We start from the raw sequence: 23,366 nt of genomic DNA, 5'->3' as shown, positions 1-23,366 counted from the left end.
GGTTTTCACTCTCAATTATTATTAAACAAATTTTGTATTATACAACTCATTCATTTATGAAATCGACCAAATTTATTTCATGGTCACATTTAACTAGTGACACTAACATTCACGATGAATCTCCATTGGTCCGAAACTCTGAAATCACTAATACCATGATATATGACTGGTCGAATAATGTACAATAAAAATATAAGTATTTATAAAAAGGTTGAATGACACGTGTCAATTAGAAACAATATGCAATAAACGACCGTAGAAGTGGTTGTTTGGGAGTAGTTAAGCGGTTGGAACAAAATGAAGAAAATGAAAATGGGAAGTGTCTGGAGAAGGTCGCCAAGTTTTTTGTTCCTTACCTAAATAAACGACATGGCGGATTCTCCAAAACCCAAGTTTCAATGAGCGTACAAGGAACTGTCATTGGTAGGTCCTGACAACCCAAAGTTCTCAGCTTTTCAGGTATCTATATATATCATTTATTATTCATCATTTTTACTTAGAAGAAAGAAAGAGCGAGCAATTGGGGAAACTCAAGGGAAGGGAAGGAGATGGCAAGCATGGCTAGTACATTTTGTTCTTCTAAACTTTTTGGAACCACTGAAGTGAAAAGCAATGGGGCTTCTCTAGCTCAGTTCAATGGGCTCAGACCAGCGGAAAATATGCATTTGCCATCGCCTGGGAATAAGCCGAGTGGGTTCATTTCTACTTCAGGTATTATTTATATTAACCTTTCGTTTGTGTTCTTGAATATTGATGGTTTGTGTTTTTGTTATTTTGAGGGAAATATGAAGTGGATTGAATTTAATTTAGGAATCATTTTATTAGAGTTCTGTACTTGTTGCGTGGATTGCCATAGCTTTCTTCTTGTTAATTGAGTAATTTAGGGATCATTCTTTATGCTAGTACTCTTTCAATGTTTGTTAAGTTCTTGCAACTGGATAGTCTCATGTTTAATAAACTTTGTATATTGTTACCTGGGAGAGGTTACAGAAGGAAACTTTTTTATCCTGCTTTTCTTTTCTTGAGAATTTGATTCTAGTTCAGCTTCATGTCATGGTGGCAGCTTTAAAATGCAGAAAGATCAAGGCAATGGATTCCCCAACTGTTTCAGCTCCCAAGCGCGAAACAGATCCCAAAAAGCGAGTTGTTATTACTGGAATGGGCGTTGTATCAGTTTTTGGCAGTGACATTGATACATTCTATAACAAACTTCTCGAGGGAGAGAGTGGAATTAGCCTAATTGATAGATTTGATGCTTCAAACTTCACCGTCCGATTTGGAGGTCAGATTAGAGATTTTTCTTCTACAGGCTACATTGATGGTAAGAATGATCGCCGTCTTGATGATGTGTGGAGGTACTGCATAGTTGCTGGCAGGAGGGCCCTTGATGATGCTAGCCTTGGCCCTCAAGTTCTTGAAACTGTAAGTCACAATGTTTTGGTTACAAAATTTAGCTCACCTAATATAAGGTAAGACCAAATGTCATTAAATTTTTATATTGGTATACATGCAGATGGACAGGACCAGAATTGGAGTACTAGTGGGATCAGGCATGGGAGGCCTAACAGCTTTTAGCAATGGAGTTGAAAATCTTATTCAAAAAGGATTTAAGAAGATATCTCCATTTTTCATACCTTATTCAATTACTAACATGGGGTCTGCATTGCTAGCTATAGACACTGGCTTGATGGGACCAAATTACTCTATTTCAACAGCTTGTGCAACTGCAAATTATTGCTTTTATGCAGCTGCAAATCACATAAGAAGAGGTGAAGCTGATATCATGGTAGCTGGTGGTACTGAGGCTGCAATTGTACCTACTGGTGTTGGTGGGTTTATTGCTTGCCGTGCTTTGTCCCAAAGAAACGAAGACCCCGCAAAAGCTTCAAGACCTTGGGACAAAAATCGCGATGGTTTTGTCATGGGAGAAGGCTCTGGTGTGCTGGTAATCACAAACTCAGTCCTGTTTGCTCATAAGATACTTGGTTCCCTTATCCTTAAGTGTTTCATATTTGTTAGTGATACTAACGGTGCTTACTGAGAACAGATTATGGAAAGCTTGGATCATGCAATGAAAAGAGGAGCTAATATAATTGCTGAGTATCTGGGAGGCGCCATAACTTGTGATGCTCATCACATGACGGATCCTAGGTCAGATGGATTTGGGGTTTCATCTTGCATAGCCAAGAGTTTAGAAGATGCAGGAGTTTCCCCTGAAGAGGCAAGCACAGCCATTGGTCTCATCTGTCAATGGCTGGTCATTTACATTCTTATATAAAGAGTATTATATTTATGATTTGCAGGTAAACTATGTGAATGCTCATGCAACATCAACTCTAGCAGGGGATTTGGCTGAGGTTAATGCGATTAAGAAAGTCTTTAAGGACACATCCGAGATTAAGATGAATGGAACTAAGGTGAGAAGCATACATATATTTAGATTCACTATTAATTTGAAGCTAGATCTTAATCATTGATTTGCATCATAATACAAGATTATGGTAAGATAATATGTTTTGCTCTGTGATGGTTTCAGTCAATGATCGGACATGGGCTTGGAGCAGCTGGTGGATTGGAAGCTGTAGCAACTATTAAAGCAATCACCACAGGCTGGCTGCATCCAACCATTAACCAAGATGTATTGTCTCTAAGCTCTCAAAGTTCTCTAATTTGACTGTAACCTGTCTACAAATTTATAATATCTTTCCTAATGCACCATATGTGAATACCTTTCTTTCTGTGGCAGAACTTGGAGCCTCAGGTTACAATTGATACCGTTCCAAATGTGAAGAAAAAGCATGAAGTTAATGTTGGTATGTGCTCTTGTTCTAAGCTCCATACAAATAGGCGATATTTTACATTCTAGAGTACCATAGAATTTAACGTTCTTATGTTTAATTCTGCAGCTATCTCAAATTCATTCGGCTTTGGCGGTCACAATTCAGTGGTGGTTTTTGCTCCATTCTCACCATAAACAAAACTTTTTAAGTACTAGTCTTCTTTTCATATTTCCTCCATAAAATCATTGATTTTGATCGGGTGTTGTTGAAGTTGAAGTAGCCATGGGGACTGATAAAATATAGAACTGGGTAAAGAATTTGTTCATGCTTTGATGAGTTTTCAGGACAATGTAGCTTCTTTACCAATTTCATTCAATCTCATCACCCTGGTTGATGAAATAAACTCACTGTTACATTTCACTGAATAAAAACATTCCTGTTATTTTGTCCGAGTTTCATTCATCTTCTTGCGACATTACATCAACACACGTGACATATATTTTCTGAAAAATACTACGTCACAATCTTCTCTTACAACCCTAACGTATCAACAGATTGACATTGTCACGTCAGCTCTCACGACATCCAATACACGCATTATTAGACATGAACAGTCGTTTCTTCAGAAGAAAAAACTGTTTTATGCTCCTGTTATGAATGGCCATTATGAATGGTTGTTTTTTATTTATGAACGACCATTCCTTTATTCCTTCGGTTATTATTTCATAAAGACATGATTGTTCTCTACGAAAGAACAGTTGTTTATTTGGTCTAGTCAAAATCATTTTGACATGACAGCACCAACTCAATTGCTATGTCGGAGGTTATAAGAAAAGTTTGTGAGAAAATATTGTTGATGTAGTATTACTTATATTTTCTTTATGATTTCACAGTATCACACTGTCGTATAAAACACGAATAAAAGTTAAATAAATGGGCAAAGAGAAGAAAAAAACAGGTACCTTCCATTATTAACTGGTTTAAGTTTGGGCAACTTGGCAGACAAATAGAATCCGTTTGAAAGAATCTAGCTGTTATTCCATCCAAGTCGAGGTTCTATCAAACTAACATTTGCTGATACTGTTAAGCACTAGATTAATTAAACTAATCTTAGCTTTAACGCCGACATTAAAGTTAGTTAAATCCCTCCACTTGCAGCTTGGTGGTGATTACTGTACTTTGGTAATGAAAGTGACTACAGCCAAATCACATGGGAATCTTGATGTTGACGTCGTTAACAACAACTTAAATAACTTAATGTAATTGTCTCCTAACCTCTGTATTAATTTAATAAGCCCCTAGATTAGGCCATCATCAACCAAAAGCCCACATTGTTTGGGCCCTTGAAAGCTAATGGCATCATCAGCTTATGCTAAAGTAAGCATATTTATTTATTTAATTTTGGGGAATATGCTTCTTGAGTATCCTAATCTTGTCTTTATAATTAGTTAATTTAATTACTTCCAAAAATACAATGAAATGATGATGTCACTTCCATCTCACTTTCAAGTTTTAACCCCTCCTTTTTTTTGGTTGACCGACGGTGTCTGGGCTGGTTTGCGCGCATCTTAACTAATATCTCGAAGTCTTGAAGTTGACAGCCAAGTAAATCTCCTAGTGGCGACCCCTATCAATAACTCAGGTGAATCAAACTCAGGACCTCTTAAGTAATACATTTAAGAGTCTTTATTGACCGTTGCATCGCCCAGTAGTGGTTATTGCAGACTCTTGAATTGTTACATTTTCCCTCTTTTTTTTTTTTTTTTTTTATGACTGGGGTGTCTAGGCCAACTTGCCCACACTTCAACTAATCCCTTAAAGCTCTGAAGTTAACGATCGGATAAACCCTCCAGTGGCCACCTCTATTAGCAAACGAGGGAATCAAATTCAAGAATTCTTGAATAATATATCTAAAAGTCTTTATCGCCCTCAACCCGCCACCCAGGGGTGGTTTCCTTTTTTTTTTTTTTTTTTTCAATCATTCTCAATCTTTGTTTCTTCACTTTGACTAGGGAGAATAATTTAATTTGTGTTATTTCTATACAAGTTTCCCCATGTGGAAATTTGAAAGCTTTTGTCAGACTGACAGTTATGGTTTGTTTTAGTATCAAATTAATTACTCAACTTAATGTATGACTGGTCGCAAAGAAACACCACATCTTTATATTATCATTCAATACCAATCAATATACGTTAACGTCTATTTTACGTGCCTCTCACAAATAAATTTTTGATCTTGGTTTCATATATTAAAAACTTCAAAACATTGTATCCAATAATTTTCGACTTCGATATAAAACCATAAAATAAAATATAGGGAAGAGTGCTTCTAGGTTCAATTAACCAATTTCAAAATGAAATATAAACACTTAAAAAGACAAAGAAAATGGTTTTAGAGAACAAAAATTTGAAGCCCGGAATCATACCTTTGCCCTTTTAACCACTTGGTTTGTCCTCGAATGGGAAGACTTTAGGGTTCGTTTGGTTTATTATTTCATACCATATTCTCAATCCTAATCTCAAAATAATTGTATGTTTCATTATTTAGGAAATACTATTATATTTTATTCAATTACTTTTAGATTCCTTAAGTTTATTAATTTAATTAAACATCTCCATAAAAAAGTTTAAAAATTAACAAAAACACCCCCACCCACCCACAGTTGCCAAATTCTGGCAATCATTGTCGAAAGTAGCCAGAATTTGTCACAACGGCATATAAACTACTGGAGCTGGTCGGTAATTTGCCGATTTGGCCTTTTTCGGCCAGATCCATAGTGGATTTAGTTAGAAAAGGTCAGATCTATGACCAGACCGGCCAGATCCGACCGGTCTGCGTCGTAATGTCAGATTCCGACTAGATTCCAATGGTGGTCGCTGGAATCTGGCACTGTGGGTGGGTGGGGGTGTTTTTGTTATTTTATAAATTTTTTATATATTGGGGTGTTTAGTTAAATTAGCAAACCTAAGGAGTTTTTTTGTTAATTTTTAAATTTTTCCTCGTAATAATGACCCTACTCAACTACTCAATACAATTTCCAAAATCTTATCTAAAATAACAAACCAAACGGACCCGTCATTTAAGTGGGTTATCCAAAAATATTATATTTGAGTCTTACAAAGTAACTACCTACCACATATATGACTTACTTAGTTTATTGGGTTTATAAGGTGTTCAATAGACTTCGGGAATTAGCTGAGATGCATACAAACTAACCCGAACACCATGGTTATCAATAAAAAAAAAAAAAAAAAAATTGAAGCCCAGAATTATAATAAGTGGTTTTAGTGGAGGACCTATAATTATGGGAGCCCATAAAAATCATCATTAAGCACCTTAATTCAATTGGATTAACAGTAATGGGGTTTCTGGTAGCTATGGAAATGGCAAAATAAACCAGGCAAGAGAATAAGGGGACCTCACAAGTGTAATTTTGGATATTGACATTTTACTAACAAGTGCAATGTAGGTGGTTGAGCTGGGAAGAATTAATGAACAAAATTAAAAGTCTTCTTCTTATTGTCATCCATCTCCATTTGACCAAAAGATTAAGCATAAATTATTATGATTAATTTAGTTCAACGATTAATTATGTTTAATCTTCATATTGTTGGTAGGTAAGCTAACATCAAACACTACGAACTTGTGTGGTTGTAAACAGAAAAAAAATAAAAAATAAAAAATAAAATTACAATTCATTAAACAAACCAGGGTCCAAATCGGACTCAACTACTCTGAAAAGCTAGTTCAAAGGAAGAGAGGAGTTCAACCATGTATATATACTATAATAGTCTACCGAATTAGTTATGTGGTACAAATACGATTTCGAATATGTTTAATGAAAGTTTATTCAAATGGGTTCTTTTTATTTGTATATTTTTTTTCTTGGAAATTGTAAATAATGTTTATATATTATAAGTTTTGTGCTCAATTAATTAATGTAAAATTGATTAGCGATCCTGTAATCATATATGTATGAAAGGTTAAGGTTATTGATTAATCATCCATTAGCATTTAGGAAGAACCCCATTGACCTAATTTAAGCACTAAATTCATTGCCAATAGGGGTTTGGAGTGACCAATGAGAGAATGGTAACATGGGTTTTGACTTGATTAGTGGTTAACTATTCCGTTTGACCAATCTCTTTGTGTTTATATGATGAGTTGTTGATTGTTATTCTATACGATTAGACTCCTAAATAGTCAAGTCAGATGGTCTTCTTTAATTTGACGGTAATTTACTGGAATCTTGAGATGAATTATCACCCTAATTAAGATTCAAATTTGCTAATTAAAATAATAATAAACTTACTATTTTGCACACTAACTCTCCATCCCGACTAACGTGGAGTGCGGTGTGAGGACACGTCACACTCCATCTCAATTGAAATGAGAAGTTGATATACAGAATCGGTAATATTACAATGTAATTTTGCTCAATGTAAAAACCCACTACTTTGCATAAAAGAAGACAAGAGAATGAGGTGTTTGGGGCCCGGAGAAAATGTGTAATCTCTCTAGTGGTCACTTCCACAGATGATTTTCGTGGAATAGTAACATGGGTTTTGACTTGATTAGTGGTTAACTATTCCGTTTGACCAATCTGTTTGTGTTTATATGATTAGTTGTTGATTGTTATTCTATACCATTAGACCTGTAAATAGTCAAGTCAGATGGTCTTATTTAATTTGACGGTAATTTACTGGAATCTTGAGATGAATTATCACCCTAATTAAGATTCAAATTTGCTAATTAAACTAATAATAAACTTGCTATTTTGTACACTAACTCTCCATCCCGATTAACGTGGAGTGTGGTGTGAGGACACATCACGCTCCATCTCAATCGATATGAGAAGTCGATATACAAAATCGGTAATATTACAGTGTAATTTTGCTCAATGCAAAACCCCACTACTTTGCATAAAAGAAGACAAGAGAATGAGGTGTTTGGGGCCCGGAGAAAATGTGTAAACTCTCTAGTGGTCACTTCCACAGATGATTTTGGTGTCTTTTTCTTCTTGATACAACGAAGTAAAAGCACAAGAAATGAGAGCCAGTGGATGTCAAGACTTTTGCCATCCATTGGATAAACCAACAAAGAAGATCCAACGGTTGGGATCAAGTGATGAACTTAATTAAGAAAAAAAATAAATAAATAAATAAGGTCAAAAGAAAGTCATGGGGAGGGACCAAAATCCCACTCACAAAAAATGTTCAAACTGCTTACGTGGCAGCAAATTGAAAGAGGGGAAAAACTCCACTCATAAAACCTTTGTATTAAAAAATTGTATTAAGCCCATGATTGTCTTCACATGAACTCCAAGCTGATGATTTTTATATGGTTTAAAAAGGTAACCCACCTAAGCCTTAAATTAATATCTTAATTGCATTTGTTTTAGTACCCTCCAGGACACGATTGAGCTCATTTTGCTTAATCCTAGGTGGGTAAAAAAAAGGGGAAGTGGGCTGAACTGTCAAGTTGTGGGGTCTGGTTGAAATTAGTGCAGGCTAAGGGCAGCCAAGGAACACCAACCAAATTGGTCTCCACATGGGGTGTGCATTACAATATTAATACTTCTTCCAATCAAAGTAAACNAGTGTGTGGGTCAAAAGCATTGAGGACGCTAGGACGAGAGGGGCTGTTGACTTGAAAGTAAAATCTTATATAATTGACCAACAGTTGGAATTATTATCAATTGAATGATGGTTGCCAATATTCCAGAGGCGTTTGTAATTGAAATTGGAGATGAAGAAGATCTCCTTTTGAGATTTCACTGACATATTGGAGATTAGGAGATCGCACTTTTTATTGTTGATTGAGAGAATATGGATCTTCTTGCCCCTCAATAACCAGACACCTTGTTTCAGTAATTACTATAAATGCATGGATATGGCTAAAATTGAAGTAAAAGGCTGGTGCGTGGGCCTTCATGTGTGGGATGGACATGGGAGTCCATGTTTTTCAATGAGTGATTCATCCCTTTTATGTGGACTAAATCATTCCAAGTCGAAACCTAGTAAATTCTTCTACTGTTTAGTGAAAGCGTAACTAGTTCAAGTTTTACTCAAATTTACCTTCATTTCTACTGTAAAAGAAACCATATTCTAGTATAAGTGAATACACCAGTCAGGCAGTCACCATAGAAAAGTTACTGAACTGCTGGTATTTATTGAATAGAGCAAACCCCATTTAGAATGTACTGTCAAAGTACCATGTCATCCATTAAAACACTATATTTACTATCTTACATTTTTGGTATTGGGCTTTTGTTTTTGTGGTCTTCCAAACAGTAGTTTTGTTATAGCTAAAACCAGAGTAACAGTTTCTGGTTCATTTGTATCTAACAGGTTTATTATAGATGGCTTTGCTAGAAGTGGGTGTATAATTGGTATCATCTGGCAGACAGATTTCAATTCAGTGTTTATGTTTATCTTCTTCTACATATAACGATTTCAAGATATTGAGGATTCAAAGCAAGGGTCGTCTTAAGGACATTTGTGATCCTAGGCAAAAGTTACTTTGGAGGCCTTCTAATAATATAAAGCATATATTAAAAAAATTATTTCAAATTTATTTTTCTTGTCTTTTGAGATGCAAAATCACTAGGAGAGATGAACGATGACCGGCGGGCTAATGAGGTCAGGTTGGTGAGGGGTTTTGAAGAGCAGATGCTGGAGAAGTGATGGGTGGTGAAATGAGTGATTTCCAATGCTAGGATTGACCGGAAAAGTCTTGAGAAGTCGCGGCCCAAAAGGTATTGGTGGTCGGCAATTGGCAGAGTAAATAGATGAGGTATGATAGGGGTTTTGGTGAGAAGCCTGAGGGGAGGAAGATGGTGGTGTTGGGGAAGGCCAACGATGCCAGGTACATGCCAAAAAGGCTGAAAATGGTTGTCACACGCAATAGAACTAGGTTGTGAGATTCATAAAAAATCAGCCAAATCAAGGGCTATTAAGGCGGGAAAAACACTTGAAAAATGATAAAGTGATGGTTTCGGTCAATTTTGATGAGAAAATCGATCGAAATCAGCTCTAAATGGCCGACGACAGAAAAGGGGTGGAGATGATTTATGTGAATATCGAATTTTGGGATTGAATTGGAGGTGAGTAATTTGAGATATATAAATGACCATTTTAGCCTTTTATTATTAAAAGAAATTCAATGTGTTAATTTAGGGGTGTAAATAGAATATATAAAACTAGAGGTATAAACTTGTTATTTGTCAAACTTTGGGTGGGAATATATGTAAAAAGTTTTTAATAAATTTAAGCCTTTTTCCGTTTTTTTTTAGAGGCCCCTTTGATTGACTTAGATAAGAAATTATACACTATTTTTATTTTTGTAACATATTTAAACAAAAATTTATAAAAAATTTTGCCCTGGCCCTATTTTTTTTTGGAGGCCCTCACCTGCCTAGCCCTTGAGCCGGCCTGATTCAAAGTCAAGAATTTGAATCTGATATTACTTCAATAGGAATATCCCAGTGGCATTATCTAAGCATCTAATTAGTAATTACAAGAACATACACAGATTTTGACATTCCAACTACTCCACTGGATGATGTTGAGATTTCGACAAAGACATCCATTGAACTAGTTGAAGTTGGAAACTAAACATCCTTTGTATTGTTGTTACTCTTTGTTTGGAACTTAACCCAATTTCAACAACCAAAAACAAAACAAATTGCCCCCACGTATCAAAACTCAAATTACGTAGTAAATCTTCCTGGATTATTTTCCTTTCAAATGGATACACACCGTTTGTCAAAGAGAAGATACGTTCTGCAAAATTTAAGCCATTGAAATGTCAAGATATCATAAACTAATAACCAGACAAAATGACCGTTGGTCTCTTGTTGATTTAATATTTTATTTATAGTCAACCACGTGATTGACTATACTTACGTGCTGATAATAATGGATCAATTTCTGTATGGCACTTTGTGGTTGCAGATTGTTCACGGGGCCTGGCTACTGGCTGCCTCCATTATCAGTCAAACTTGGAGATGCTGTACTATATACAAGTTGATAGATAATGTTGCTTGCTTGCCCATGTCCATCAAATTTCTTATTGATAATCATCACATTCCAAGAAATTCTGAAAAGGCATAAAATACACACCAACATCAATATCATCAATCAGAATGAGTTGTCCAGTCTCATCAATCAAAGTTCAACCAGAGTTAAAATGACAAAATAACATTAATTATCAAAACCAAACCGATTGAAGCTGTTATTAAGAGTATTTATTTCAATCTTATCCCATTTTGAGATTAGGGTTAAGGAGGGATATTCATTACATTGGACGCAGTTATATAAATGAGCAACAATCTTCATCAAAAAGAGGTTAGACATATGAGAGTTAGACATACATTTAAGTTTTTAACCATTATTTTTCTTTGTAAACAAAACATTACTTCATTTTTGTACGTCTTACAAGCGATATCAGAAAAATAGTTAAGAGAATAATAAAATAATAGTGAACATAGGATTCGCTTTAAGCATCTAAACCATATAAAAATCTCTCTTGTCAATCTTTTGTTTATATTTCTTCAAACATATATTATCATTTACGTGTAATTTTATAACACTTTATACGTATAAAGTCGTTGGTGTCAAAATCAAGCAGTAATAACTTTATACGTTGATGGTTGTATGGATCGATCGTTCAATTGCCGTGTCTAGAAGTTTGTTTCAAATTAATTAAATTAGTTTAATTATTATTGTTTGGTCTCTATCATTTGGGAGAAACATTTAACTGGACCAAAATATGGCATAATCAACTGACATAATCATCTTATGTGTAATTTCATAACACTTTATATATATATGAAGTTGTTTGGTATTAAAATTAAACATCAATATTTTATATATTGATAGTTGCATAGATCGATCGTTCAATTGCCGTGTTGAAGAAATCTATTTCAAATTAATTAAAGTATTTTAATTATTATTGTTCGGTCTCTATCATTCGGAAGAAACATTTAACCGGACCCAAATATGGCAAGAACGAAGAAAGTGGTCCTCATTATTGGGTATTTCGAGAACATAAAAAATCCAATCATTTTTCCTGTATTAAACTAAAACTAAGAACGTGACCTACAATCCCCTGACTGGGAACCTGTCACTGATTTCTTACTTCAAGTAGTGTTTTTGTATGACTTTCACATTCAATCTTATTGCAAATCCACTTAAATAATCCATAATTTCTCGAGAAGAAGAATAAAAAACTTGAATCGTTGAATGGTTCTGTTGCCCAATTGGACTATTTGAACTAATCAATTAAAAGATAACATTGATTATGCGGGCAACTGGACTATTTGAACTAATCAATTAAAAGATAACATTGATTATGCTGATGGTTGATTTTGACACCGATTACCTACTGCACATGTAAAATGCTAAGTTGACTTAAAAATCACATATAGATGAAAAATGAAATAAATAAATGAGAGATGATTTTTAAAGTGGTTTGGATATTCAAAAGGAATCATACGTTCACTGTTTTTTTTATTTTTTATAAATGAGAGATTACAATCAGGTAGTGAGTAATGATCACAGAATAGAAGTATAGAAAGGAAGAGTGAGTGTTTATGTTACCAGAATCCCAAAAAATGAGAGGGGAGCCTTCTATTTATAGTAAGAGGTTTATAGGTAATGATTACAAATCTGTAAGCGAGTAGATGCCGTACAATTCCTATCTTGCTTCTCATTGGTTGATTGTACAAGAGATATCTTTAAATCACGTAGAACTTGGACAGGTGGGTTACTTCCAGCCACTCATAGACCCAACTTTTACCTGTTAAGTTGATGATAGTCTTATTTCTCCTATCCTTGGACGATGTGACAGTGTTTGGAGTATACAAAGTCTTCCTAAACTCTGATTAATCCTCGTTGATGTGAGGTCCCATTAACCCTTATTTAGTAGGCAAAATAGATTAATATAAAAGTATGATTTGCGGTAGGTGGCTAAATAAGACTACGTGATTTCTACACCATTTTTGTTAACTCCCAAGTTCAGTTCATCGAGATTTTCTAGGATTAAATTATAATTTAGTTCTGTCGTGTTACCGATGGACTGAACCTTTGGCAATTGACTATTATTATTAGGGTTGTTAATTTATGGAGATGAGTGTGGGCAAATAGTAAGCAGGATTTTCTTTGAAAGGAGCTGGAGGCACCTCCAGTCCTCCACAGCCATTTTAAGTACGTAATCTTGTTCCTTAGGTGTCCATTTGTCTTCATTTATCTTTTACTACAGCCACCCTCCATTATTATTTTTTCTTTTTATGGTTACGATATCCAAGTTAGTTTATTGGTAACTCGATCAATCTCTTAAAACATTAAAGTTAACAATTAGATAAATTTTATCGGTGATCACCATTATTAGCAATTTAAGTAAATCAAATTCAGGATTTTTTGAGTAATACATTCAAGATTAAGATAAATTAATTATATTATATATACTTGTAATAATCTCTCTTAGTATATACGATTTTGCGGATACTGAGATTGTTTGCACGTGCCTGGTATCCAGTTTTACAGGATTATATATAAGTCAAGCCTATGCTCGTGCTATGTACTTCTCATAAAGAGTCACCAAGAAAATGGGAAGTTTAAAAGTGTGCACCGGCACCACCGTCTCCGCCACCCAAGCCCATCCTCTTCACACTCTTCATCCCCTCCGTCGCACCTTATTCAACCGCGTGTTTGCCTCGGTTTACGCTTGTGCCATCCTAGCTCTTGTTTATCACCATGTACTAACACTTTTCAACTGCACAAACTTCTCTGTGACACTCTCTTTTTTACTCTCCGATCTTGTTCTGGCCTTCATGTGGGTGACCACACAGTCCTGTCATATGCGTNCGCCCAAAAATAACTTAAATTTATGTCAAATCTGTCTGATGAAACATAATTAGAAGCTGATATTAATAACGCTATATATAAGAAAAGTTAAATAATAATTATTATTAGTATTAAATAAGAATCTTATATACCTCGACATTTCCTTTTAGAAGGATATAGAGAAAAAGAAAAGAACCTTATTCCTTGCTGTTTGCCCATGCAAAGTGAAGTTGGGCAGTGGGCAGTTGGTTGATTTATTGGAAAATAAATAAATCTTGAGCTAGAAAAAATCTCAATTCCTAAGTAACGCCTAAATTGACTATTTCTTTGGCAATCACGTGTTAGCACTAGTATGAGTTTTCCTATATAAAATTACAATAAAGATTTACTCGTAACTTAATTTTACAAATTTTTCTCACAACTCGATATGACAGCTTGTAATTGGGTAGCCAAGACCTGCAGTTAGGTAAGCGAAACACATTAACAACAAACTGATTGTGAGTTGTCACGTCGGTAGAGCTGGTCAAGGACCAATCCCAAGCAGGCCCAGGCCTGGGCTCGTTTGGGACTGATCCTTTGGGATTGGTCCCAAATGGGACCAGTCGCTCATGGTCCCAAGCCTATGAGAACTATGAGGACTCGGACTAGTCCCTAGGACTGGTCTTATGGGCCCAGGACCGGTCCTATGGGCCAGGATAATTTTTTTTCCCCCTATTTTTTTTTTATATTTTAGGGCCGAAATAAAATTTTATAGGGGGTTTTTAGAATTTTTCAGGGGTAGATTAGTAAGTTTCTAAAAATTTAATTAATTTTAAAAAATAATAAATTAATTAATTAATTAATAGTTAATTTTAATTTTTAACATAAATTCACATTTCACACATTCGCGTTTCACAAATAAACAATTAAATAATTTTTTTTATTAAATTATTCATTTTCATCGTCAACAATATTTACATGATTCAAATCTATATTCTTAAAGAGTTCGAGTAGTTTGGGATCTTCAGGGTGCTGTTGTAGTCTTCTTTCTGCATGACTGCTTGAGTCAAATCTCGTAAACACGTTATCACTTCAATCATCGGTTAAAGAACATCTTCTGTCTTCAACAATCTGACCACTCGTTGAAAATGTTGCCTCGGATGCAATTGTAGAAACCGGCACAAATAAAATGTCACGTGCCATTTGGGCTACAATGGGGAATCGACTTTCATATTGGTTCTACCACTGAAGAATATCCATATCATGTTGCTCATTCATCGTCATAAAAGACAGGTCCACTTGTAGGTAGCGATTCAGCTCATTTGGTCCATGTATGTATGAACTGGAGCTACTACTTCCGCCATGTTCCACATACGTCCACTTGCTCGATCCTTGACGGAGGGTTGCATTAAGGTCCAGATCCTCTCTCCTGAACGTTCCATTTCCACTTCCACTTCCATTGTACTTGTTCTCATTTAAAGAAAAAAAATCTATCCAATTTTTGTTTAAAGTTAGTCAAATAAGACGTATAATCATGTCCTAAATGTTGGTCTATCTCAGTAATTATACAGTTAACTACGTATAATTTAAACCTAGGATCTAGAACAAGGCCTAATCCATATAAGAATGAAATATCTAACCAATATCTCTCATATTTTTCTTCCATCTTTAAAACAATTTCCCTTAAATCATTATTATATCTATATTGAGCAAAAGTTTTAGCAATTTGAAATAAAATATCTAACACTAAATTAGTAGTCAGATAATAAATACCACTTAATGTATTAGTGGCATCATAAAAAATATGAAGAAATTGATAAAAAAAAGGTTGTTCACAAACCACCCAATCATCATAGTTGACAACTTCCTCTGGATAGTGCTTCCGGTTAACGAAATCTGTAATTTGTTTCACGGTTGACAAAGCTTTTTCCAACATCAAGTAGGTGGAGTTTCAACGAATAGGCATGTCCGTACATAACTTCAAAGGTCGAACAGGTGGGTCCTCTTGCTTACAATATTTGACGTACTCCTGCCATCTTTTATTGCTACCGCCGACGATAAATCCGATAGCCGCGCGCACCCTCTCCATTTTCGAATGTATAGCATCTAAACCTACTTTAACTATCAAATTGATGATGTGGCAAGCACATCTCTAGTGAAAAAATTTGCCTTCATCATGTGGATTCAATCTTTTTTCAAATAAAGAGATTGTCGCGGTATTAACAGCTGCATTATCTAGCGTTAGCACTGCAACTCTATCAGATTTTTTTTCTTTTTCAATTGCTTTGGTCAATTTGCTTTTTGGCTTCCAATCAGGTAATTATTTCAATTGCCAACCTAGGGTAGCTCAGAAAGATATAGATTTCCAGAAAACCAAAAAATGGAAGAAAACAGCGTGTATCAAACTCGAAAACAACACAGGAACTTGCGAAAGAGAGTCAGAGCATCTAGAAAGAAACCAAGAAGCAGCTTTCCAGATCCTGCCTTATGAAAGACGAGCTCTGCAACCCCACCTTATGGTCAACCACCAACACGGCAAACGGTGTCGTAAATGGCGATGCTACATCTGATCTAATCATCACATGGACATGGGCGGCGTTGTTGGCAGTGGTAATGGTGCGCTTGACGAGGCTCGCCATCGGTATAAAACCTCAGTGGCCGCACTCGATCCGTGCTTTCGCCATTCCTAATTCTCCATAAGGTTCAATTTCTTCAAACTAATGACTCAATATATTATTCCTATAAGTTTGGTGTTTCGAGCAGAAATTTAGTCAATTATCTTTAATTTTTTATTTCATATTGAAATTTAATTACTTCAAACGTTGTTATATTGAAATGGTTATATAGTGTAAAAAAGATTCATCAATGTTATAAGATAATTTACATATACAAATTTCGGATGGTAACCGCAATTTATTAGGATCGTACCGCGGATGATATTAGTGCGTTTAGAGCTGTTAGTATATTGATTGAGATCAATATTTGAGCAAATTGTAATTAGTTGATAATTTATGGTGATTCTGTTTACTATAGCAAAAGCATTTGAAATGGGTTCAACTGCCAGCGGTTCAGTGTCCCCAGCTGATGAAGTTGAAATTGAAAAGTGAAGAGCAAGCTCTATCCTAGCAAGGTATTCTTAGTGGATTTTACTGATAGGTAGAATTTATGGTCTTTTCACTTCCATTTTCTGGAATGGTGTTAAACAAACAATCAGTTGTGCTGAGCAGGGTTCTTGGAGTGGTTGATTTGAACTAGCTATAATAGGCTGTTATAATAATGTTAAATTTGTTGTCCTTTCTTTTTAGGAGCTTGCAACAAGAACACCCACCTTAAGCTTCTCATAGATCAGCTACGAGATCTTTTAATGACATATCCACATGGCAAAGTCCATGTTCTGTCTAGATGCTGAACTAAAGTTTTTGATTGTACAATGATGCCTGAAAGTAAGGTTTAGTCTAGATATCTGCAAAAATACTGCCCATCTTGATTGTATTTTCTATCTGAAAGTTAGATATTTTCTCCATAGATGTTCGTCAAAGAAAGTCAGAGATGGATGATTAGGCTTTCCAGTGGTAAAATCATTTTTTACTACGAAAATGAGAAATAGAGAAGTCAAGGCTTTTGTATATCTTGATTTCTTTAACATTATTAATGAACTGCACATCTAAGCTTGTTGATTTTTAGTTGATGATGTGATGAAATTACCACATGATTGACCTTTGAAGTACATTGTATGAATTTGATTTGTAATTTTATTTTCTATTTAGGTTTTGAGTTTAGTTTGTGAATCAAGCAATTGCGTCTTCTTTTCACTTCGTTGCTCTTGACCTTTATTTAGAGATCGAAGGCACGTGCATACCAAGTTTAAGGTGGTATGTGCTCAAGTTACAGATGTAGTACGCCTTAACCTTTGATGCAAGGATGCATGCAGAACATATTATCGGGATGTTCAGCGTGTCTATGGCTTATGTATCACCTAAATGACAATAGGGCTCCACTTGCATCATGTACTCACAGGTATATTGATGATTCTGTGATTGTTTTGTGGGACGTACTATTAAATAATCTTGTCGAAACAGCTTCATGCCACTCACTTTGAAAAATTGGGTCTCTTGAACTTAATGAGCAACCGATAGATTGCTGAAATCTGATGTTTATGCTCTGGTTCCAGCGCATATAAATTTATATTGGTGCCCACACTGTAGATTTTTCACATTACCAGAAGTAGATACCAATAACAACCAATTTTGAAAATATGTGTGGCTCAATGTGTTTTTTTTTTTCCTTTTTTTCTCTAGTTGCCCGTCTTTAGTCGTTTCTACTTATGTACGTTTCATTTATATAAACTCTACGGGAGGCTCAAATTCTGAAAGATCTTATCATGTCAAACTATACTGAATGTAAGTCTCACGGTGAAGGTGAACATCCCAGAAATTTAAAGGGGATTGGGTCTGCAATCAGAGTGCTATTTGTTTACTTAAACTCGATTTGTCATAATGGGATATCAATTCATATAACAAGCCATTAATTTAAAGAAGTGGAACCACGTGTCAAGCAGCAGAACAGGGAAAAGTAAGGCTTTGACATATCTCACTCACGGAGGATTGAGCCCTCATTGTGTTGATTCTGTTCGCTACCAACCAAGCAAAGATATGAAATAAAGAATAGGACCTCTACAGTTATGTGCTGTGATCCATGATAATGGATCTAATGCCACACCAATTTGGGCACACAGACAGGTTAAACAAAAAATTCATTGCAGAGGTATTATGTAGTTTCAATCTTCGAGTTCAAAGATTTATATTTAGGCAGCACGCTCAAGCATAACAATATACACAACTGACTTTTTACAGACTCAACCTGCGACGTAACACAACATTTATAAACCTCTAAATAGACATAGACCATTGAAACTCTTACAGAGGAAAGATATTGACAGAGCAACATATGGTGTGCATATGTGGACATTGTAAAATGCCAACACAAAAGCAACCAAATAGCCCTATCAGCAGTACTCCCTTACTATTATTGCATTTTTCACATTACAAATATGACGAGAACAAAGCCATTCTAAACTTTGTGATGTACCGATTCTAACAATATAAGTATGGAAGTTTCTAGAGGATTAACTAATTGTGAATTGAGGTCTAGTAGTGAGTGAACCTCATATCTACAATGGCAGATTCATGTGCTCCCAATTTGATGGCCTCTTTGCTTGCTCTTATAAACCGTGAAACAGCTCCCTTAACATACTCATGAGCTTTTTCACTGTCATCTTCTTAACCCATTCATTGGGGAAGCTGCTCAAGAAGTGATCCCCGTTGAGAACAGCTGCTAATTGAACTTCTCACCCTGAAATTCGGATAGGCTCCCTTTCTTTTGCTTCAGTATTCCTCAATGGTGCGACATCTGGCAAGGTCTCTGCATAATATCAGAAGAAAACACATGAATTTCTGCCCACTAAAATTAGTCATCAAGCTACAAAACTAATTGGGAATAGGAGGCACTGAGAAATGTTTCCCTAAATCTGTGTCCAACTAATACGAATCTCTCTTTCCCATTAAGTGGTCAGATCATAAGGTGAACTATTGATTTTATTCCAAATTTCCACTTTTTTCAAGGTGTGTATTAACTGCAATCTTCAATTGAAAAGGAATGCTACCTGGGCAATCTCTGGGAGAGGTTAATTCACCAACAACCTCCTCGAATGTGCCAGCCAAGCATCTCTGTGAGTCAAGAAAGTTGGAGGACAGATTGATATTTTCTTTATGGTTGCCGGGATAGAAGAGTGCTCAAACTCGGAATTTGGAGTAGGTCCTTTAGGGCCATTAATACACTACAGAAAAACAGCAGAGCACAAGTAATATAAGACCCATAACAGTGAAAGCAGAACAGATCTGGAAAATACTCAACAGTAAATACCTAATTCCTAAAATTTCAATACAAGCCAAACCACAAAAACTATCCATCTGTCATATATAAATTAGTTAGTTTTGCATGCAAAATAAAATACAGTAGATTATCCACTAGAAGACCAAGACAGATCAATTAATCGCAAAAGTCAACGTCCCTGACAGAACGGAACAACATGTGAGAAGACCAAGTAAAAACCTGAAACATGTGTAGCTTTGAATACATCCGTGAATGGAGTACTCTCTAACAAATCTAAGTAAATATTATAGTACGTAATAATTCTAACTCTAATGATCAAACTAAATAGAAAATACAACATACGAAAAGTGAGAAATTAGTTTTACCCAGTTCCTTTTTTGATCAAGGGGAGAACATAATTGTTGGCACTCGAACGCCAAGCCTATCAAACTTGAAGAAAGAAGAGCAGGACCCGGTTTCCATCTGGGCTGGGAACATTGACATAAGGAGTCTCAACATGGTCAAAAAACCCACCATGCTCATCATAAGTAATGACCAAGAGGGTCTCATTCCATTGAGGACTTGCTCTCAGTGTCTATAAACCTCCTTTACAAGCTTTTGCCCATTAGCAACATCATGAGGGTGATCATCATTTGCAGGGTAGCCTTAAGATCAAAATACCCTGGTTCAATTACAGTTAAGCTAGGCAATTTCCCTTTTTTGCATCTTCCTTAAACTTCGATCATACTGATGGAACTTAAATATGTACTCAATTTCCTTAAATTTCTATAAATAAAGTGAGGGTTGCTCCGAAAGTAAATGCCGAAGTCTTATGATTCCATGAAGTGAATACAATAAAATGGTTTTTTGAGGGTAACCTAGAGCAAGGAGCTTCTTGACATGAACTGTTGAACCATGAGAATACCAGAGTAAACAAAAAGCCTATTGGGTTGAGTTGGACCAGGAATTGAAGAGAACCACCTATCAAAGACTGCAAATTCTTGTCAAGAGAAGCATAAACAGGAAACTGACTCAGGCCTGAAGCCTTTCATAACAGTTCAGATAAGTTTGGAGACATGGATAGTGCCTGCTCTACAAAACCAGTCATTGAAGGAATGGTTCCAGAGCCAATACCTGTTGCTCCACAGCCTCAAAAGAAGACCTGGATCCGGATCCACAAACTGAGCATCATCAGTGAAGCAAATGGTCTGCGTGGTGAGGTATTGGTTGATACAGAGTTGCATTCATCTCCAGTGACTCCATTGATTTGGGGATTGATGGTTTTTTTCATCCACCCCAACATGTGATCAAAAGATCTGTTTTCCATCACTAAAACTACAATAGTTTTGATGGGTGACGGTATTTCTCCGCCGCATATGCAAATGTCTCGGGGATACACACTGAGAGAGTGAGAAACACCAAGAAAATGGAGCAGAAAATGAAGGTGGTGATTTGAATTTAGAAAGCTTCATATTTTTTTGTGAGAAAGATTGATATTTGGCAAATGGGTATGCTCTTCTTAGCTTTTTTCTTTTGGCTACACTAGCCTGGCTTATCAGAGATATTTTGATTTGGAGTGAGGAGATTGTACGCAAGGTTATATATGGTTACAACAAATAAGAAATAAAGTTGATTGAAGATACTGTACATTAATGTCTGTACTTTTTATTTAATAATATTTACCTCAATTGAGAGGAGAATATCACATTTTCAGATATTATGCGGTATGTTGTGTTTGGTTACAGACCACAGAGAAAGAGAGGGAAGTTCTGGTTTTGGTGTTGAGTTTGATTCTTTAAATTTATGATAGTGCTTTTAAGTAAAAGCAATAAAAGTAAAGCAAAATGGAAGTGACAAGTCAGTTACTGTTAGTTTCAATCATGATTCACGGTTTTATTTTTTATTTCGAAAACTGGAAAACTATGTTGCGGGTGAGTCGGTGGTAAACAGCCCATCTATTTCGCAGCCTCTGTTCTGTTAACTTGGGAAGTTTGTGTCCGGAATACTATACACCAACATTCCACCAGATATCTTTAGATTTTTGTCAAAAGATTTCGTTTTAAAGAAAATAAACGTAGAACCAGTTACCAAATGAGAAGGATTCGAATAAAGCTAATTATGGTGTTTAAATATTTAATCAGACGTTGAATTACCGACTTAGAGGAGGAGCACAAATGAATTTCTATTGCTTTCACTTGGGTGGGTGTACTTGAACAATACTGCATGGCAGTAATCATCAGTGCTGGCAATTCTACAATATGCAGTATCAGTAAAAATGTGTAGCTCACGTTTGTGACAACCGAACAGAACAAAATTGCAAATATCAATACTTCCTTACCATGTTTGCTAAAATAATTACTACCTTATCTATTGGATAAGACTCATAAGTTTTTTTTTTTTTACCAAGCTGTTTAGACTAGTTTGTATATACCCCAATTAATTTTAGGGATTATTAAACATTTTACAAGTCCAAAGACTAATAAGTCACCTATTATGTTAATAGACCTCAAGGTAAAACTCAATTGCTCAAAGATCAAGTAAGTCACAATGTTATTATGGTAGGTAACCGCAAGATTTGAACCTATGCACCTCAACTAATTTTAAGGGTCTTAACATTCTACAAGTTTAAAGGATTAGGTAACCACAATGTTATTCTGATAAGTGGTTCTAAGGGTTTGATCTAAAACAAACTTCCTTAGACTATTCAACCAACCCCGTAAGTTACTTATAAATAAATTACTGCATCTTAATCCCCGAAATTGATTATCATTTTTTGAATGGTATTCTAGAAATGTATTGTTAATTAACAAGGTACTTTGTAATAATAAAAGGTTTTAAGTGTAATCCCAGTGATTGTCAAAAAGGTTGGTCTAAATTTCGAAAAGAACAAGACGAGTCAAAGCAAATAAAAAAAATTTATGACCGACATAAAAAGAGAACGAGTTAAGAGTCTTAATATGAATCATAAAGGTGAAAATGAGTAAATAAAATAATTAAGCATGAAAAAACCTCAAAAATTGTATGTTCAGATTATAATTATTTTTCAGCAGTCCTACTGTTAAGCCAAACAATAAATTTCTCAAAGTGCAAATCATGTGAAGCATCTGTGCCCCAAAGTGAAATTTCGATAAAATACCAAAAGTACAGAATTCTTAACTGTGTTTAAATGGGATGAGAATTGAGAATGGTAGAGTTGATGGAGCACTATAAGGACGTGATTCCGTTTCAGAGTGTGACAAAATGAGGTATACAATCAGTCAAAAGGACAATTAATTGAATTTTAGGGACATAAATATGGGTTTGGTTATAAATTAATCAACTTCGAGACAGTGGCCCTGTGGGTGTTAAGCATAGAAAGTCAAAAAGATGAGCTAAAAAAATAGATATGCACGACAAATGAAGGTTTTTGCGTGGAAGGTTGAGAATCAAAGAATTAAACCATTATGGACCAGGACCAGAAGATCTAGACTTCGGCTGAGGGGTATCTTTGTCGTCATCTCTTCTCATTGCTTTATCAAATAAGAACCAAAGCTGTCACTTCCTGTTTTTTGAATATATATTTTCATGCTTTTCGTGGCTGTGCTGTGAATGTGATTTAAGTTCCCAATATCACGCAACCTTTCCGGTTCACAGCCGACGAGTTAAGAAATGAAATATATTGAAAAAAGCGAAAATTCAATCAATGCTTGACATCCAAGGACAAACGCAATCAGTGCTTACATTTATGATTCTCTCTGTTAGATTCGACATTTGACTTCGACAATAGATTGATAAGTTACGGGTGGGATTTCGCTACACTTACCATGTGTATTAACAGAGAATTACTATCTATTCTATTTATATATACTGTTAATCTGATGCGCAAGTTATTTCGGTTAATAGATGCCA

The 23,366-nt window shown here is 35.4% G+C and overlaps 1 protein-coding gene and 2 pseudogenes across 2 annotated transcripts; 2 read left to right on the top strand and 1 right to left on the bottom strand.

Annotated features, from left to right (window-relative positions):
• The first annotated feature begins 314 nt into the window (after positions 1–314).
• On the top strand, positions 315–3,246 carry LOC116117966 (3-oxoacyl-[acyl-carrier-protein] synthase I, chloroplastic-like). Of its 2 annotated transcripts, none has more exons than XM_031403947.1 (9): positions 315–423; positions 504–711; positions 1,064–1,422; positions 1,514–1,945; positions 2,048–2,221; positions 2,304–2,417; positions 2,537–2,638; positions 2,747–2,813; positions 2,907–3,246. In XM_031403947.1, the coding sequence occupies exons 2-9, from the start codon at positions 549–551 to the stop codon at positions 2,972–2,974; spliced, it is 1,479 nt and encodes a 492-aa protein (XP_031259807.1). In that variant the 5' UTR covers positions 315–423; positions 504–548; the 3' UTR covers positions 2,975–3,246. The 2 variants fall into 2 exon arrangements, with proteins under 2 accessions (XP_031259807.1, XP_031259806.1); XM_031403946.1 differs by having other exon boundaries at positions 340–423; positions 501–711.
• A 6,370-nt stretch (positions 3,247–9,616) lies between these two features.
• Positions 9,617–16,714, top strand: LOC116117957 (annotated as a pseudogene).
• A 2,040-nt stretch (positions 16,715–18,754) lies between these two features.
• LOC116117956 lies at positions 18,755–20,903 on the bottom strand (annotated as a pseudogene).
• Positions 20,904–23,366: the final 2,463 nt, after the last annotated feature.

The sequence above is a fragment of the Pistacia vera genome, unplaced genomic scaffold (genome assembly GCF_008641045.1).
Source record: "Pistacia vera cultivar Batoury unplaced genomic scaffold, PisVer_v2 Contig828, whole genome shotgun sequence".
NCBI lineage: Eukaryota > Viridiplantae > Streptophyta > Magnoliopsida > Sapindales > Anacardiaceae > Pistacia > Pistacia vera.
This window is presented reverse-complemented; position numbering and strand designations above follow the sequence as displayed.